Consider the following 18,085-nt stretch of genomic DNA (forward strand, 5'->3'; position numbering starts at 1 on the left):
TTCAAATTACCGTTTCTACGATTTTCGCTCTGTGCCCTTGAAAGTATACCATATTTAGCAAGCAAGGTAAAAAGGATGGACGCAGACAGAAGATGCGTCCAAGGGACGCCGGCAGCAGTCATCCCACGCTGGAAGGACATGCCTTCTCCAAGGACTGGAACATTCAAGACTGGAACCGTGCGGGCACCTCGATGTTTCCCATCAGCATCGTTCACTCGCTTGAAAATATATACGTTACGAAGAGCAAGGCAAGTGGCACCGACGACTCAACTCATCTAGTACTCCGCTCAACCCGATACGACGACTATACTTCTACTGCCGAAGTCCAAACCTCAACTGAGAATATCCTGCACTGTTCCTTCAGAGTTCGAATGCGGATTTATTCGTCCCCTGAAGATGGCTCTGGCGACATAATTCTTCCACCTGCCGGTGCCGTCGCTGGAATGTTCACCTACCATTCCGCAACCAGCGAGTCGGACATTGAAATTCTAACAGTTGATCCGCCTAATCGGATACGCTATTCTAACCAGCCGGATTGGAACCGAACCACCGATAAAATGATTCCCGGCGCTAGCAATGCGATTGACCATGAAACTCCTTGGACCGAGTGGACGGACCACCGTCTCGATTGGTTTCCCACGCAGAGCCGTTGGTTTTTCAATGACGACCTGGTACTTGAAAAGGAATATGGCGTGCCTACTTCTCCAAGCGTGCTCGTTCTAAATCTATGGAGCGATGGGGGCCATTGGTCGGGGAACATGTCGATTGGTCAATCTGTGTATATGGGAGTCGAGTGGATACAGCTTGCGTATAACACGTCCGACGTTGACCCTGGAGAGACCGAGGACAACGCCGTCGTTTTGACGGGGCACGGAGCTCGTTGGGGAGAGCGATTCAGCAGCAATGCATGGGAGGAGCGTTGGAGTCATATATTCAAGAAAAGCAAGAAAAGAAAGGGTGAAAAGAAGGAGAAGGGAAAGAAGAGTAAAAATAAAAAGCAGAAGTGTAAAAAGGAAAAAGAACTTCTCGACGATGGTGGCCATGATGAAGACCAAGAGTATGGCGACCATGATATGGAAGAAGGGCAGGAGAGGAAATGCAAAAAGGAGAAGTGTAAAAAGGAAAAGAACAAGAAGAAAAAGGACAAGAAGAAGGAGAAAGAAAAGAATGGCTTCTTGCAGGGGCGCAATGTGGATGACGATGACGATGATGAGTACGATGAGTACGACGAGTACGATGAGTACGACGAGTACGATGAGTATGACGAAGGTGAAGAACATGACGACTGTGACGATTCTCAGGACGATGACCACGGAGAAGACGATAATGGCAACCAATACGCTGGAAATAGGGAATGTGCCGTTGTTTGTCAAATTGATAATGTCGAAACGGAAGGTATTCCGGAGGTTGTCTGGGATGCGTCTTGGGAGCGGCGTTGAGGCTTGGTGTGATTGTGACCAGGAACTATCCCATAAGGATCAACATCATTGAAAGTCCGGAAGAGCGTTGGCCTTAGAGTATAGCTGCGGGTCTTCCAATAGGCAATAGTATAGTGTATGGCTGTGGCCCAATATTGACTCGATGAAATCGACTGTTTATCCTCAGCTTCTCTTCGTCGTCTACACGTACTGAATCTGCAGCACTCTTCCGCTGCCATCGCTGCTAGAACTCATCATCCAACCACTGCAATATCAAGGGCACATCGACTGGAAATAACGCGTAGCAATGCCAAAACCTTACAACCAAGGGAGAGGGAGAATCACTACCAAAGATCTACGGAGTTGGATTTGGGAAAATAATCAAGGACAATGCCCTCCATGGGCTGCATTGCATTGAAGCAAGCATATCATACACATCGTACAACCGTCATTTGCAAACTTTGCAGACGAAGACAACCAAGCAAAGCAAAAAGGACTTCTCAGCAAACTTCCTTGAAACCCGTTTTTCCATTTCCATTTCATCGTTGTAATCAATAAAACCGGCCCTTAGCGGAGAGAGAAATATCGTAAGGCAAAGGGGGTATCCTTTCGTAAAAAAATAATGCCCTTGAGAGCAGTAAAACCCCGTCTCCAAGCACCAAACCATGCCAAACCGCAAAATAGAAGCAAGTCGAAAAAGCAGACCATAAACACCAAATTCCACCCGTAAATCAGCCGTGAACTCCAAACCCAAACCAGCGCCAAATCACACCCAATTTTTGTATCAAAGGCCATTGTTAGGGCCAAAAACGCCGTTTTCGATATGCCAAAAGGGAGGCAGGATCCGATAGGAATATATATTTAAGAATCGTAGCCAACCCTGTTCAAAACCCGTGTTGCAACAGACCGAGATAAAAAAGATGTTGGTTCAGTCATCGCCAAAAAACACAAGTTGAAATCGAGCTCATCGTGAAACCGTTATTCGAGAGATGTCGAAGATGTCAGAGAGAAACTCAGCCATGTCAAAATTTTGCCCACCAAGGGAAGACACTGTCGGTAGTCGAGCGGTCAATCGCTTCGCCTTTGTTTGGCTTTCGAGAAGACGTCGATTTTCTGCGAGTCCGAGACCTTAAGAGAAAGTAAGTGCATATGGAACAAGGGAACGAGGAACAAAAACATGCTTTCACCCAGACAACTTGAACATAGGAAACCTGTTTCTAACATCGCTAGCCACCAACGAAGGCGCTTTGCAATGGCGTAAAACGCTTCTCAACCATCAAACTGAGCCAGGTTGCCCCGGTCAGTGAGGTCGAGATATAGCGAATTACTATAAACAACAACACCGAAACACCCCCAGCCCAACACTGCAACAGGAAACCCATTGAGTAAGGTCCGGCGGGCGTGTTACATGGGACAGGCAAATCAAAATCATCCCGAGATCCGGAGATCGGAACGAAACGCTATATACAGAAATTGTCTCCTCGTTCCCTTGTTAGTAAATTGGCCGGATTGCACATACCTCTCTTTGATTCGCCCCAAATTTTCGACCGAAAGCAGCTTGACGAGAGAGTCCTGTTAGGCCATTACAGCTTTGATTGAACAGGAAGCTCAGCTTTCGGGTCGAAATCTCCCTCAAAACCCCCGTTCATCAGCTCAGCAACTATCCTCTTGCGGATCGCGGGTATGTCCTTGGGCCCATAGGAGAGAGCCTGTTGAAACGCCACCAGTTTGGCGGTCGTGAGAAGGAATACGCCGCAGTCGCTACCGTTATTTTGCTGCGGGGAAATTGATGGGAGAACCCGCCACTCTTCTTCGACGAAGAGATCGCCCAACTCACCTCGGATCCACTCTTTGATTTTGGCAACGTGGAAGGAAGAGCTGCCACCGAGAGAGTCAAAATGTTCGATGGTTCGAACGGCCGGTTTGACCACCATCAGAGTCCAATGTGCATGGTGATGAATGGGCACGAAAACTGTCTCCACTCTCAACAATGCTGGACCTCCGATTTTGGCACGAGTGGCCCAACGCCGTACGGACTCGTAGCCTTTGTCGCGCAGGCTCGAGTAGAAAAAGGTATTGAAGGCGTGGTACTTGGGCTGCTGGTGTCGTCCTGAATTACCCGATGATCGACGAGCGTAGTCGATGACTAGTGCTAGGTACGCATTGATGATTTCATCGTTGAGCCAAGCCAACGGTGTTGCGCACGTAGCAAAGTCACGGCGAGTCAGGGTATCTCCACCGAGGGTGGTACCGAGCTGACGGCTGTCTGGTTGTGACAGGGCCGTTTCGACTTTCGACTCCCACTTGGCTGAGAGTGGTCGGATGGTTGAGGGTTGACGGGTTTCGGACGATGGTCGTTCGGCTGGGCGAATCGAATCTTCCTCTTCTTCTTGGGCCTGAACCTTAGGCATTATAGCAGCTTGTGGGTCAAAGACATTAACTGACGAGATTGGACGTCTTTGCGGTGTCGAAGAGGCTATCCAATGCACATGCTTCTTGGTCCGTGGTGGTTGGCTTTCACGGACGGGTTCGGCGGGGGCAGACTCAGTGGCCTGTTCCTCGGAGGTTGCAACCATTTCTGGCTGCGAGATTGACTCCTGGAACTCCTCTGGAGTCTTCGAAGAAGAAGGCTCAGTCGCTACCATAGGTTCAGCGTCGGCAACACCTTGGACCTCGACGGCGGTTGGAGGGACAACTGCTGTTGGGGAGGCAGTTGGTGTCGGAGGTGAAATTTGGCTTGTCGGTGTCTCTGGCTGAACTGGCAACGACTCCTTGGGGGATGGAAGATTCGGGCGGGAAGATGGGGCGAACCATGCCACCACCTTCGTCTCGTCTTCTTGACGCACTGGCAACATCGGTTCCATAGACAGCTCCAAATTCTTCTCGGGAAGAGTTTGGGGAGTTGGCACGCGTCTAGGACCGAGGCGGTTAGTGCATTGCATCGATCTATCTTTCCAATTAGCGTTGGCTTTTGTAACGCGTCCACTCAAGACTCCATGAAGGAAACTCTTGGATTTGGGGATATAGGACGGTACTTTGTCCTTTCGGACCGGTCTGCTGATTGGAGAAGACTTTCGAGATCGATGTCTCGAGACGGGGGGCGGTGGCATGACAGTGGAGATTTGTGGAACCGTGGGGAGCGGGAGCTGCTCGACGTGAACGATTGGAAGCCGGGGCTTTCGTTTATTGCGTCGTTCGTCTCGCAGTTTCGCTCTGTAGTCACACCAAGTCATGAATTTGCGAGGCGGTGGGCAAGATCTGCAGGGTGTCACGCAGGCCTTGCAAAATCTGGTGACTTGGCGCTTGACGGTTCCGAAGATTCTCATCGTGTGGAATACCCAGTTCCGTTGGGATCGTGCGCGGATTGGGCTTTGAGGCACGTCTGGGATCGACTGGGCACTGACTATTGTCCTTAAGGTCAGAATGGGATCTGAAAGGAACATCTCTGAGAATCTTCTCTCTAGCGAGAAGTAAGGAAATTCCAACGGAATGGATCCGTATTGCGAGCGTGGGGAAACTATACCAGGATTACACCTGGGGCACACATCGCTTAGCGTACCAGGATTGCACGGTGAGGGATCTGATCCGTTGGGAGCAAAACGGTTTGCTAAAGCCGGACGAGGCGGGGTTACTGGCCATTGTCCTGGCATTCCTTGCATCTCGACCTAAGAAAAAGATTGTCAGCCTAAAACCTTGCATCGATGTGGTCCTCTGGAGGTATTACATCTCCACTGTCATCTGTCTTGGGTTCTCGGAGCCCACAGACACACCGGACAAAGGACTTGAGAGGATCGATATCCAACTCCATCTGTGTCATCGAATTGTTAGTAGAGGTAATTGAACATTGGGTTGGGTTAAGTTTGACTCACGTCCGGATGTGGAGTTGCTCGTCCTGCCTCGATCTCGTTCTGCATCGGATCCGTCATCTCGTCGACACTCCGCTTGAGTGAAGGTTTCGGCGCGTCGAGCATAAAGATATCCCCTTCACGATGGAAGCGGCGCAACATTTCGTATCGCTCTTGGCGATAGGCGTCCCGGGGGAAGACATGCTTCCAAGCCCGAACAGGACGCCTTGCGATACGTTCAAGGTGCGCCCGCAGTGAAGGGAGATTTGACCTCGGCGCGGTGGAATTGTCGGCTGCCGGTTCGAAATTCAACCTCAACGTAGCAGCTTGTTGTGGAGGTAATGGCTCGGTGCTTTGCGATGCAGCCATTGGGCCCTCCAGCATGCTAGTTTCGGCGGCAGAAACCTGTGCTGGGACATTTTCTGGTGCTTGACGCGATGCTTGGACCATCACAATATTTTGTGGGCCCGAGACGACATTGCGTGGTGGGTTCACACCAAGTCCTTGAGGTTCTGTTGGCGGCAGTTCACTCTGCTGGGTTGACGGGACAAGCTCGGGCCTGTCACTTTGGGTCGTCAACGGAGCAACTTGCGGAAAGTCACTTGGCATTGTCGACGGGTTGGCGAACCGATTTGGTGCTTGAAGGTCGTCCTTGTCGTACGGTTTCACAAAGTCCCACGGTTTTGGGACTTGACTTTTGGGAACTGAAGGGGCGACAGAAGCTTTGGACGGCGCGCCATAGTTTGGCATGGCCGGATTGAAAGTTGGCAGCTTCACTTCTTCAGTGCTTGGATTGTATTCACCGCGGACACGTTTGGAACCGGGGTTCCTCATGAGACGGCCAAGCGCAACGGGATCGGTTGGCGAAACGAAATCGGATTCCGGCTTGGTGATCGGTATAGCACGAGGTGGGGAGTACTTGGGGCACTCCACAATCACACTCGGCTGTTGGACCGGCTTGGATGCAGAAACGAGATTGTCCTTTGGACTTGGGATTTCTCGATTGACCTCCTGAGAGGCAACTTGAGGCTTCGTCTCTGGATCTGGGACGTGGCCATTCTTGAAGGCAGAGGCTCTCGGGGCCAAAGGAACGAAAGAGTCGAGCAAGTACTGGCGTACTGACGACCTCTCCTCGTTGGTGTTGGTGGCTGCGACTCTTCTAGCGCGACCTCTGCGTTGCTGTCCAGCCATCGGTTCTGGCTGGGACAGAGCTGCACTTGTGGCAACAGGATTTGGCTGACTCTGTTGCTGGGTGTTTTGGCTTGCGTTCTCAGTCGATTGACTTGCGTTTCCAGCAGAAGCTGGCTGAGTTGGGAACGCAATGGTCAGGTTCATAGGACCTGCAACCACACGACGACGAGGTGGGCTCTGAGGAGCATCGACACAGTCGTTCTGACGCTTGTTTTCGGCGTTGGAACCCATATTGTCAGAGGCTGCAGCTTTGACAGAAAAATAAGAAGGAGGAGGTTGGGTTTGGTGGTTGTGAAAGCGGATAGAAGATAAAGACGCGAGAGATATAAGGATCTGGCGCTTTGAGGATGTAAAGAGGAAGAAGACTTGAGTAGAGCTTCGTTTCTGATATCAGAGAAGATGTTGTGATCGAGAGTCGAGCGTGGTCAACGAGTTGTAATCGAGAGAGTGAGCGAGGAAGAGAAGAGAAGATGGGTTGTTGTTGAGGGAAGATTTGTGGGAGGGGAAGAGAAGAAAAAATCTGACTGAACGAGGCGCGGGGTCAAGGGGGAAGTTCCGGCAGGTTTGTCAACAAACCGTCACAATTACCGGATCGGGACTGTTGTGTTCCTTGTTTTGGAACAGGTTCTGTTGCTGCCAACGTGACTCGGGGGGGAGAGGGAGGGGCAGAGGAACACAACCGCCAGCCCCTCGCTTGCTGTAATTACAGAATGATAGATGATAGATTACGAGAGATGGCAATTGATAGACTCGACTGCAGCTGTCCCGCCCCGGGGAACCATACAAAATATCGAGATATAGAGAGCTCCGCCGCTGAACCCGGCGTGCGGGAGGGGTATATTAAAGAGAGAGAACAAGCCCGCAGCACCTAGCTTAACGGTGCTGTGCAGCTTGTACTTGGCAATATTCGCTTAGGGGATAGCAGATTGGGGTGCAGGGTAGACATAGGGGGACGGCGGCGAGGGAGTCTGGTCAAGCTCCCAGTGGCTGCCTAGGGCTGTGTATCAAATACTGGGTATATGACTGTTCTGTATTACTGGTAAAGCACACGCCTCGTGTACAGAGGGTCTGGACTGGGGATGAGGTGTTGCGGGTGAATAGTGTTGATATGATAAACAAAGCGGCAAGCAAGACACGGACGGGGGACTGGAGGGAGAGGACGGGAGAAGAGGAGGGAAAGGAAAAGGGCGCAAAGGGCGGATGGGCGTGGTGGCAGACATTTAGCCCAGCGTGCCAGAGGTGAGGTGCAAGATACCCGATGTGGAAGTGCAGGCCATGGGCGACCGTTCCGGTTTCCGCAGCGGGTTTTGATATGCGCTCCTTCCCGCCAGAGCAGGTTTCACGTCACGAGGGTTTGGCGCGCGGTCACGTGTAGTTGCCGCCTTGCCGACTTGGGCTTAGCGCCTGACTTCCGCTGGGACGATGCACGGGCCACCGCTCGGCTCTGCAGATCCCGCCTTCCGGGTTCAACCTCCAAGGAGAAAGCGATAGCAAGGAGCAGCATTCGACAGGCAAGATTGAGAATATATAGACAGCATGATATAGAGCTTGCTACAATATATATTAAATTGTTTGGCAGAGAGCTTGTTTGCGCAATCATGGCAGGGAATGATCTAGAATTTGAATATCCAGAGTGAATTGTAGCAGAATCATCATTGTTTAACTGCCTTTCTTATTACAAAATAACCATTACCATTCCAGTTCAGAGACCTAGCGCCATCTTCCCTCAAATGACATGTAGTGTGAATAAAGTAAGACCCTTGTGTCCCAGATCTAGTGAAGAAGAGAAGGTCGTGAAACGAAACCCGATTGTGATATCCCGAGTAGCCATCACACAATTACCGCCCGTCGAGCCCAAGATAGTGAAATAAGATTGGATTTCCCTCCACTGCCAGCCATGCGATCCCTAATCTGAGTTAATAAATGCTTGTTTCTGAGAGTCAGTAATCATACATACCGGTATAAACAATCAACTTCGTTACAACCTCCACATCATACCGTACCCGTGGCTTCGTGATCATCAAAAACATATCTTCTTCATTCTGTGACTTGCTGTAATCGGGTGATTGGCGCGCGGAGCCGCCGTCTTTGTCCGTCCCATTCTGCTCATAGACTGGAGTGCCCGTTCCCATCATGTGTTCATACTCATGCAGCCGCAATGGACTCCGATTGGCCGATCTCGGCGGCTTCGGGTGTTTTGGGTCAGGGGCCGAGTGGGAACTGTCGCTGTTCTCAGGGCCAGCTGCCAATGGTGACGATCGAGTATCTGCTGCTCGATTTGCGGAGGACGTGCTCAGCCGCCGGCGGTGTTCGCGATAGGCGAGGGTCTCATATGCATCCGCTTCCGACTGCGGGCCAACCGAAACAGCGCGACGCCGTGGGTGGCGGATGGACGTGAGCATCGAGGGGATCTCAGAGACATTGGGAATGACATCGTTATCCTTGAGATGGTCTGGGACTCGTTTGTATTCTCTGCACAAAAGAATTAGCGGCCAGTCGTCAATCTAAAAAGGACGGAGCATACGAGGCTTTTGTAAAGAACCGCCGCGGCAGGCTGAGGCCCAGTTTTTCAATAACGCGAAACAGAGGCGGGAGGACCCGAAGCAAGGATGGTTTCATAACCTCCCTCCAAACGAAAACAGTGGCAACGCCCAGAACGATCCGCACCACCGCTTTGAACCAGCCGAGCTCTTGGAGGTCGAATACGACACTGCCCGGAATGGGAACCGGCGATCCAAGCGTCGTTTTGCCGAAATGCCACCCGCCGGCCTCAACTCCAATCAGGACACCGGCAAACGAAACGCTGTCATCGAAACATGGACAAGAATCCGCCGGCTCCGGATGAATCCGAACCAGAACGAGAATCACCAGAGCCACAAGGAACAATCCCTGGAAAGAACCCGACAGAACGTATTCGTCTATCAACGCCCCATACGCGCATTGGATAAATCCCAGCAGAGCGCCGAGCGCACAGCCGGCAACCACGTCTAAAAACCCATGCATGCCGCAATACAACCGGCCCACCACGATGGATGTCCCGTATACGAATAGAAGAAACTGGAAAAGCGCTTTTGCAAATGGCGAGAGGGTAGATTCGGCGGAGTTCAGACTATGAATCGCATAAACAACTACAGAAACGGCGTTTGTGGAGTGAGTCGAGGGGAAGCCGTATTCCAATGCGGCCGAGCCGGACATGGTAATTCGCTGGAGAGGGGGGGAGAGAGGTCGAGGGAGGCAGAGCAGGTCTTTGATGAATCCGCTGAAAAAGACGCCGGACGCGAGGAGATGGACAATGCTGTTTGACTCGTTAGCCATGGAGGGGCTTTGCCTTTGTGTTCCGCGGTGTATACTGACGCCCGACCGAGTTGGGTATATCCACACCAGAACAGTATCGGCAACATGACCATGTAGAACGTGTGGGTGCCGAGATTTGCGCTGACAGCAAACCAAGTATCAAGGAAGGGAGTGCGCATTCGCTCCTGGAACCAGGCGAGATAAGGCGTCTCCCACCGCACGAGCGGCAGGGTCTTCTGGCGCACCCAGTACCGCCATCGTGGGAGCTTGCGTTGATCTAAGAGTGGTGAGGGCGTGCCATCAGCATCAGGTTCCGGACTGCTGCAATTCAATGCTGGTGGCTGCAGAACAGCGTTATTGTTGATGATGACATACAATGGTTCAAGCTTCTCAGACCCGCGTCTGGCTGTGCTTTATCCTTGTTCATGGTCTAGCTATAGTTCTGCCGGTAAAGAGCTCTTCCAACCGATGATGGCCCGAGACACCCAGCCATAGAGCTAGTACATCCAACCTGCTGCAACGGCTTGTTCAACGGTGCATGGTCCAAGATCCGGCAGCAGTTTCACACAGAGTCGAGAGATGGGTGATTGGAGTCTGGGCAGCCTCGGAAAAATCCAAAGCGTTTGTGTGTCTGCTCTAGAACATGTGAGAGGCCCAGCTCCTCTTTGAAACGCGAGTTTTGGATTTCGTGAATGTTTTTGCGATTGTGCACCGTGCAACATTAGCCGGATACCCGCAGCACCGCTGTGGCATGTTTAGCCGAACACCACACAACGCTTCAGTTTATCGCTGCAACTGTTGTGCTGTGTCTTCTGCGCGGAGGATCTCATCCTGAATCGTGCATGAACAGGAGTTGGAGGAATGAGTATACAGAGCAGCAAATTACATCACAAATCAGTTTAAGCATGGAGAGCCCTCAATGTCTCTGAACTCCTGCCAACTTTCCTTTTGGAATCTCCAGCGTCTGCAGTAATCAGTGGAGAACAGCATGGAGCTCTGTCCTCTGTAGAAAGCCTCTAACCATGCGCGATATATACCACCTCGTCGTAATGAAGCTGCTCTCAATCCACTTCAACCCACGGACTGGCCGATGGTCCCGTCCCCTGCACGCCTGCAGGGGTCCATCGCCAAAAATACCCCCATCACGTCGCCAAACAATTCTCCTCATGGGTTCCCGACGGGCTGAAACCGCGATTCGTTGGGATCCAGCCCAGACGATGATGTCGGCGACGATGCAGATCGGTGAGCCGGGCCAGGGGCTGGCGCCAATGGCGTTGGCTGCAGGCATGCCCAACCCGCCCGTTGCTGTGGCAGCGCGATGGGGTAAACAGTGGGCAGCGTTGGCGTGCCTGACAGGGCAGAGCGGGTGGGAGCAACGCGGTGTGTGCAACTTTTATAGGGACTGTCTCTCTTTCTCCCAGATCAGAGCTGGAATGCTTTTTATTTCGCTTCGGTTCTGTTTGGGCAACTGACTCGTGTATTTGATCTGCTCCGATTGTCTCTTCTGCCTGGTTGGCTCTTCTCCTCTTCAATCGAGCACAGAAAAAACATTTGTTGATAGTCCTACCCTCCAACTAGACTGCCCTACCAATTTGTTACTTCCATCGAGCACTGAAGAGCAGCCCTTCAGAGAGGGTCTTTGTTTCCTTTTCCTTCTTTCTTTTCTCTCCCACGTTTGTTTGGAAAGCGCAGAACAATGTCCGCTCGCGCCTACGAAGATCAATATGGCCATTCTGGACACATCCGACGCCACTCGTCGGTAGTAAACGAGAAGGGCCCGCCCTCTGTGTCTCCTCGTCGCAAGCCGGTCAGAAGCCAAAGTACACGCGCAAGCAACGGCACCGTCAGCACGACAATGAGTGTATCGTCAGGAAGAATGTCTCAAGCAACAAATATCACACAACCTCCATCGTACTCGAAGAAGTTTGTTGTTGTCGGCGATGGAGGCTGTGGCAAGACTTGCTTGTTGATCAGTTATTCGCAAGGCTACTTTCCAGAGGTAAGTGGTCAACAATCACTGCCGTCTATCGATGAACGCAGCAGCTGAAGCTAGGACAGAAATACGTTCCTACAGTTTTTGAGAACTACATCACGCAGACTACGCATCACCCCTCAGGCAAAATAGTTGAACTGGCGCTTTGGGATACTGCCGGGCAGGAAGAATATGACCGACTTCGACCCCTTTCCTATCCGGAAACGGATCTCCTCTTTGTATGTTTCGCCATCGATTGCCCCGTCTCACTCGAAAACGTAATGGACAAGGTATGTCTCCGTTTCCTTCGCAAAGCGATACGGACGAACAAAGAACTCACGGCTGCTCGCAGTGGTATCCCGAAGTCCTCCATTTTTGTCCCACAACCCCTCTGATTCTAGTCGGTCTCAAGTCCGACCTTCGAACGAAACGGACATGCATCGAGTTGCTCAAAAGCCAAGGTTTAACCCCCGTCACGCCTGACCAAGGCCGGGGAGTGGCCCAGCGGATGGGTGCCCAGTACGTGGAGTGCAGCAGCAAAGAGATGCGCGGTGTCGACGAGGTGTTTGAGCTGGCTGTTAACACGGCTGTGGGAATCGAAGAAGACAACTGGGACTCTCGTGAGGGCGGTTCTCGTCCTCTCGGTGCTGGAGGGAAGAAGATAAAGAAACGGACTTGCAAGATTCTTTAAGACGATGCAACGAAGCCAACAACGTGGATGCTCATTCCAATGATGTATGATGGGCGCAGGATGATCTGATATTCCCTGTTGCCATACGACGTTACTGTCATTCTCTTTTTTTCCTTTTCGATTTCAACCCCCGGTACCTGCCCTTTGGCCTTCGTCACCAGCCTAACTGTATTTTTTCTTTTCCTTCTTCTTATCTTGGTGTGGCTCCATTCCCGATGCAGACGATTATGTCTGACTCCATTCCAAAAATGTTTTCCTTTTTCTACTTTGATATCATCTTACACCTGTTTGTTTTGAAGGTTTGTCTCGCCTGACGGGCTTTCTGGAGGATACTATGCATGGGTTAGGTGTTAACTGGGACGAGTTCTTGTACGTTTGGGCCAGATTAATGCAGCGTATGTCCTGATTAGATATGATATTCAATTCCTTTCGGGTATGGTGCTTTCGTAGAATCTTTCATTAATAGCGTCATAAATAGTTTGGCCTCTTGATGCTAACTATGGTCATCGCAGTCATCATGAAGAGCCGTTACCTCCTCCTCATCCTCTTCTCCCTTCACCTCGACTCTATCCTCTCTCTGGCCCTTGGGCTGTGCGCCATCGTGGTCGATCTCGCCGTCCCCACTCCCTTCGTCCTTTGCCATCACGGTCTCAAACTGTGACCACAAGGCCTCCACGGAAGAGAACTCATTGCCAACCTGGGAAAGAAATGATCAGATGCAGAACCGAAAGAAGCAAAAAACAGAAAGGGAACCAAAACATACTGCGATGACACTTTCTAGATTGCGATTGAGACGATTTATGTTTTGAAGGACTTGTTCGAAGCTCTGATGAGGGAGGGTTTATTTAGTCTGATTCAATATTTTCGGAAGCGTAGATTTCAGGAGCTGGCAGCGGTAAACGGGAAAGGAGTCCTTACCAGTGAAATCTCCCTGAGCAGCTCCGCGCGCTGCTGCTCAAAGTATGAAGCAGATCCGGGGGCTTGAGATGAAGACATTATGATGGCATTCCGTTTGTCCTCTGGAGGGTTTTCGTTGAAAAAAGGGACCGTCAAAGAACCATTGAGGCGTTACCAGGTGCTACCTAAGACTCAACACAGTGCCAGCTAGCTACGCAATCTATGTCTTCAATTATTGTTATGCCTCCCAAAGCCCTTTACACGGACTAGCCACAATGCCTTCCAAAAGTGATGCCAAGCCCAGGGATAACCAACTAGCTGACATAAGATTGTGTTGTAACAGCAAGCTGACTAACCGGATCTATCAGGTTGCTTGGCAGGACGAAGCTTTAGCTCCCTTTGGCGGTTCTCAGAGCGACAAGCAGAGAAGATCGATTCCATGCCCTCCTTTTATCCCGTTGACGCAGAATCCCAACCCCAAAGATGAGTGTAAGCTGCCCCTTGCGAAGAATGTCGCGCGCAATGCATGCCAAACCACGTGAACACTGACCTCCTTTCTTCCAGCTCGTTCCTCTTAACCCGCGGCCGATGCTGCAATCTCTGTGCGTCACCTCGTTCCCATTGTCGAGCTCTCCTTCTAGCTTGATGGAGAGCATTCGCTGACCGATTGTGTGTGGACCTGCAGTATCAATGAAGACGTTATCATTCGGTTGAAATGGGGTCAGACCGAATACAAGGGCCAATTGGTCAGCGTGGATTCATATATGAACATTCAACTATCCAATACGGAGGAATTCATCGATGGAAAGAACACAGGGACGTTGGGTCAGGTTCTGATACGGTATGCGTGCGCTTTTACTAGTTCAACTTGAAGGATTGAATCTCGCTTTCCTATAGGAAGGAGACCATTTGATTGTACCCCGTACGGTTTACTTTGGTGGATACTGACACAAAATTGTCGACGACTAGGTGTAGTAATGTTCTCTGGATATCAGCCGCGAAGGGCGTCGAGATGAAGGATGTGGCGATGACGGGCTGATTGTTGGAGGCGCATTAATTCTATAAATGGGAACGGCGTTTAGCGGGAAGAACAATGAGATTCTTTTAGACGAGGCGCCCACTGGATATTCTGAGCATAGTTCACGATTTCATCACGGAAGCGAGTGCTAGAGACGGCATTGAGGTGGCCTGTTAGTGGCAACCTGGGGCCTGTGAACAGGCGGCAATGGGGGTTGAAAGTGAAACGACAGATAACTACCAAGCTCGAACAGGTTAACAAAAGCGCACCTTCAATGGAGAGCTTGAATCGATCCTCCTCCCATCATTGTTTAGCTACAGCTTGTAACGTGGGCGTTGGCCTTAAGTTGAAGTAGCCGAGTATGTCAGTGCCTGATATATAGTGTGGCTTAAGCTCATCCAGCGCAATGAGCACCTTTGCTTCCAGTTTCAAAGCAGCTCGTTTGTGGGTTTTGATTCTCTTTCTCTTGAACCAGACCAGTCCTTTGCCTGTGAACCCAAGTGTGTCTCGCCATGTGCCAATCAGAAACCATGTGGTTTCAAAGAGCATCATCCCAGCCTGAAACACCATCTATGTAGAAGAAGCGAACTGTACGGAGTACTCGAGATGTGCGTGACTACTAACTAGTTAGGGGCAGAGTCAAGGCTCCAGGATTCCTATGAAGATCCCGTCAAGCGTCGTTGGATACGAACGTGTCACGGTGCTGATTCCCTTTGGAGAGTTTCAAGTCCGGCGTAGGAACTATCGAGCACTGGAAGCCGTGGCCTTGTTCCGTGCAGCTGGCGCCTCGTCCCTGGTGGCTGCGAGCGCTTCGTACGCACTGCGCAGTGACTGACGACGCTGGCTGGCCTTGAGAAGGCTGACAAGTTCTGAACAATAACCGCCACCGCCAGTGGTTTGCAAGGCAACAGAATAGTCGCCCACCAACCCCCAGTCCCAACATCGATGGCCGGACAGGATCAAGTCCTGTTTTTTCCGCCTGTAGGGCGCTTTTCCCGCTAGGCTCGAAGCAATGCGAGCTCGTGTGACTTGATCACCAGCGATCGAGTTTCTGGAGGGTGGTCGAGCGACGCCACACACGAACCTTCCCGCCATCCTTTTCGATGGGGATTTCCTTCAGGGAAGAGGGATCGTAAGTAGATTATACACTGCCCCCCCGCGATGAACGCATTTTCACCGACTGTCTGACCTGCGTCCAGGGTTTGTCTCCAGGTTGGCTCCCTTGGCGTGAGGGCGCGAGACAATGCCGTCGATCCATCCTCACGCTCTTCCTCAAAGCGCCCGGGGAGAGGGGCAAAAAAAAACTTTCCACTGGCGATTCGGACCAATATGGGCGGCCGTCACAAGGGTAGGCCCCCCGATTTATGCACAGGGGAGCCACCGACGTCTGGACGATGATGATTGACTCGACAAGAGATGCACAAACCCCCTCAGTGAAGGGCGCTAGCTGACGCTTCCACTCGGAGGGTGAAGCCCATCCATACAAAAGCAACTCCCAAACCCCCCGGGATTCACTAACCGGCCGCATGCATTTATTTTTATATTGTACCCGCGGCTTCGACATGTCGGGGCGATTGCTGGATTCCATCGTCTTCAAGGGGGGCCGACAGTTAATATCTGCCAAAGGGTTAATTTCAAACGGCTTTTGATGCATATAATAATAAACACACAACCGCCCCCTGTCCACCGCTTATACCCAAGTTTGGTTTTGCTTGCGAGACACAGATAATGCAAGCACTTGAACATACCCTTGATTTTCTATTTGTTATTCGTGCCATCGTACGAGATCCGGAGCTTCGAGTCGAAGAACCGAGTATACGCTTAAATCGCCGCATCACGCCGCCGCCCAAACAAAGATTCTAGCAGAAGAAACGCATAGAGTTCCCCGAGTTCGATTGCCCGCGTTCGTCGAACCTCGACTTGAAGCATTTCCAATTGCAAGTTGGCATAGAATCATATCACAATGCCGGGAATAACTTCGCGATTTATCGAACACCTTGATCCCGAAGTGCCTCGCACATCATCGGACGCGGATGTGCGTCTCGAAGAGATTCTCGCAGAGGAATATGACCGCGTCCGCAGTTCCAGCTCGTCGACGAACTCTTCGAGTAAAGGGAGCATGGAGAAAGAGCGGTTAGAAGGCTTCTTGAAGAAGGCTGGGTGGAAAAATAAGATCAAGATCCCGCAATTCGGGCGATGACCATTGACGATCTGATGGATTATACTCGTCGATGAGTGTTTATGAGCGATGTCGAAATTGTCTACGATTCCTTATACATGAAAGAGCGACGATGAGCCTTTCTCCTCTAACACTGATGCATTTCTATATTCGGCGACGCACGAAGTTACCGACTGCTGCTGCCTTACGACTACTCTCTACATCACAATTACCCCCGGCTGGCCCATAGCAAGCTCCTCAGTTTTGCTGATGGACTTGGATATCCCAGCGACTCTCGAATCACTCCTTGTTACGATACCCTTAGATTTGTGGCTCTTGTGTGCTATTATTTTTAATCTGTCATTGCATATGATACCCCCTCCTTTACTTGTTTCTACTTTTTCTTAACCTGTTTGGATATCGGCCCAAAAGTATTCTGGAACCGTGGCGTCATGATTTGAGGCGGTCTAATTGAATTCTGAACTGCGAACCCGATGATTCTGAGAAATATTTGTTTTAGCTGTGGATATGATTAATTAGCAAATACGAACTACTTGGATATTACAAAAGTGGTCGGCGCCCGTAATGCTAGTCTTTGGAACCGGTAAAACTAAACGCGATGCTATTAGCCCATCATTAATTGAAGAAATCAACAATGTTCGTGATATCCATATAACTATAAACTCGCATTGTTGCTGATATCAAATCTGTGGTGACTGTCAACCCTCACCAAACGCTCTCTCTCCAAGCACCCCGCCATCAACAACCGACAATCCACGACTTCAAGACCATTAAGCCGCTATTCTCAATATCAACTGAATAACCTATTCTATTTTTCTTCATTTCTGTTTGATAACACAACACACTAATCTTGGCGCCATGTACGCCCTCACCGTCTCCGCCGTGCTATCCGGGTACGTTAACGCCAATCTCCACGCAGCCCTCGCGGGGTGCACTATACCATTCCCATGGATCTATATCTGATATCGTCGGCCCGGCATGAAGAAACTGACCCGGCTAATTAATGTAATATCTCTCAGGGTCACTGATCTCCAGCCCACCGACACCGAGGATTCGCCATACCACTACTCCTTCACAGTTCAATGCACGTCATGTCGGGAGGTACACCCGAAAGTGGTGAGCTTTAACAAATGGGTGAGTTATGAACGCCTTGGGCTTTTTTCTTCCTTAATTCTACTGCACTTTTGCAAGACGGGCTGATGTGGGCAAGTAGGAAAAGCACGATTTGTCGGGGAGTCGGGGGGATGCGAATTTTGTGTGGAAGTGTGGGTTTTGCAATGTAAGTTGAAAAAGTATTGCCGTAACTACTTGGATTGCTTTTCTGTTTTTCGATTTGGAGAAATTGAAAATGAAATTGTCCTTCGTTTGCCATTGCATTCAAAGGAGGACATGCAACATGTCTGTGGCGCTCTGTGATGCCTTTCCTCCTGCTTCTGATGCAAGCTCGATGATACCCACATGCCAGTCCGGAATAGCAAGCCACCTTGAGCTACTCATGTTTTCAACGCTTTTGAACAATTATTCCTTTTGCTCTGCACTATCACGGAGTGCACTGAGGCAACATAGCCAAATCAACCCCG

General features: G+C 50.7%; 6 protein-coding genes across 6 annotated transcripts; 3 read left to right on the forward strand and 3 right to left on the reverse strand.

Moving 5' to 3' along the window:
• Nucleotides 1-92: 92 nt before the first annotated feature.
• Nucleotides 93-1,439, forward strand: UREG_00335 (uncharacterized protein; the record flags this gene model as incomplete). The annotated part of the gene is made up of 1 exon (XM_002540776.1): nucleotides 93-1,439. One exon carries the CDS (start codon nucleotides 93-95, stop codon nucleotides 1,437-1,439), a length of 1,347 nt encoding a protein of 448 aa, XP_002540822.1.
• Nucleotides 1,440-3,001: 1,562 nt separating this feature from the next.
• Nucleotides 3,002-6,685, reverse strand: UREG_00336 (uncharacterized protein; the record flags this gene model as incomplete). Its single annotated transcript, XM_002540777.1, has 4 exons — nucleotides 3,002-4,821; nucleotides 4,978-5,083; nucleotides 5,143-5,226; nucleotides 5,288-6,685. 4 exons carry the CDS (start codon nucleotides 6,683-6,685, stop codon nucleotides 3,002-3,004), a joined length of 3,408 nt encoding a protein of 1,135 aa, XP_002540823.1.
• A 1,495-nt stretch (nucleotides 6,686-8,180) lies between these two features.
• Nucleotides 8,181-10,175, reverse strand: UREG_00337 (uncharacterized protein; the record flags this gene model as incomplete). The annotated part of the gene is made up of 5 exons (XM_002540778.1): nucleotides 8,181-8,227; nucleotides 8,412-8,926; nucleotides 8,979-9,749; nucleotides 9,809-10,082; nucleotides 10,124-10,175. 5 exons carry the CDS (start codon nucleotides 10,173-10,175, stop codon nucleotides 8,181-8,183), a joined length of 1,659 nt encoding a protein of 552 aa, XP_002540824.1.
• Nucleotides 10,176-11,444: 1,269 nt separating this feature from the next.
• UREG_00338 (protein rho4) lies at nucleotides 11,445-12,411 on the forward strand (the record flags this gene model as incomplete). The annotated part of the gene is made up of 3 exons (XM_002540779.1): nucleotides 11,445-11,747; nucleotides 11,789-12,010; nucleotides 12,073-12,411. The coding sequence occupies 3 exons, from the start codon at nucleotides 11,445-11,447 to the stop codon at nucleotides 12,409-12,411; spliced, it is 864 nt and encodes a 287-aa protein (XP_002540825.1).
• Nucleotides 12,412-12,904: 493 nt separating this feature from the next.
• UREG_00339 (uncharacterized protein) lies at nucleotides 12,905-13,407 on the reverse strand (the record flags this gene model as incomplete). Its single annotated transcript, XM_002540780.1, has 2 exons — nucleotides 12,905-13,108; nucleotides 13,330-13,407. The coding sequence occupies 2 exons, from the start codon at nucleotides 13,405-13,407 to the stop codon at nucleotides 12,905-12,907; spliced, it is 282 nt and encodes a 93-aa protein (XP_002540826.1).
• Nucleotides 13,408-16,289: 2,882 nt separating this feature from the next.
• UREG_00340 (uncharacterized protein) lies at nucleotides 16,290-17,070 on the forward strand (the record flags this gene model as incomplete). Its single annotated transcript, XM_002540781.1, has 2 exons — nucleotides 16,290-16,459; nucleotides 17,025-17,070. The coding sequence occupies 2 exons, from the start codon at nucleotides 16,290-16,292 to the stop codon at nucleotides 17,068-17,070; spliced, it is 216 nt and encodes a 71-aa protein (XP_002540827.1).
• Nucleotides 17,071-18,085: the final 1,015 nt, after the last annotated feature.

Source organism: Uncinocarpus reesii, genomic scaffold (assembly GCF_000003515.1).
Source record: "Uncinocarpus reesii 1704 scaffold_1 genomic scaffold, whole genome shotgun sequence".
Lineage (NCBI taxonomy): Eukaryota > Fungi > Ascomycota > Eurotiomycetes > Onygenales > Onygenaceae > Uncinocarpus > Uncinocarpus reesii.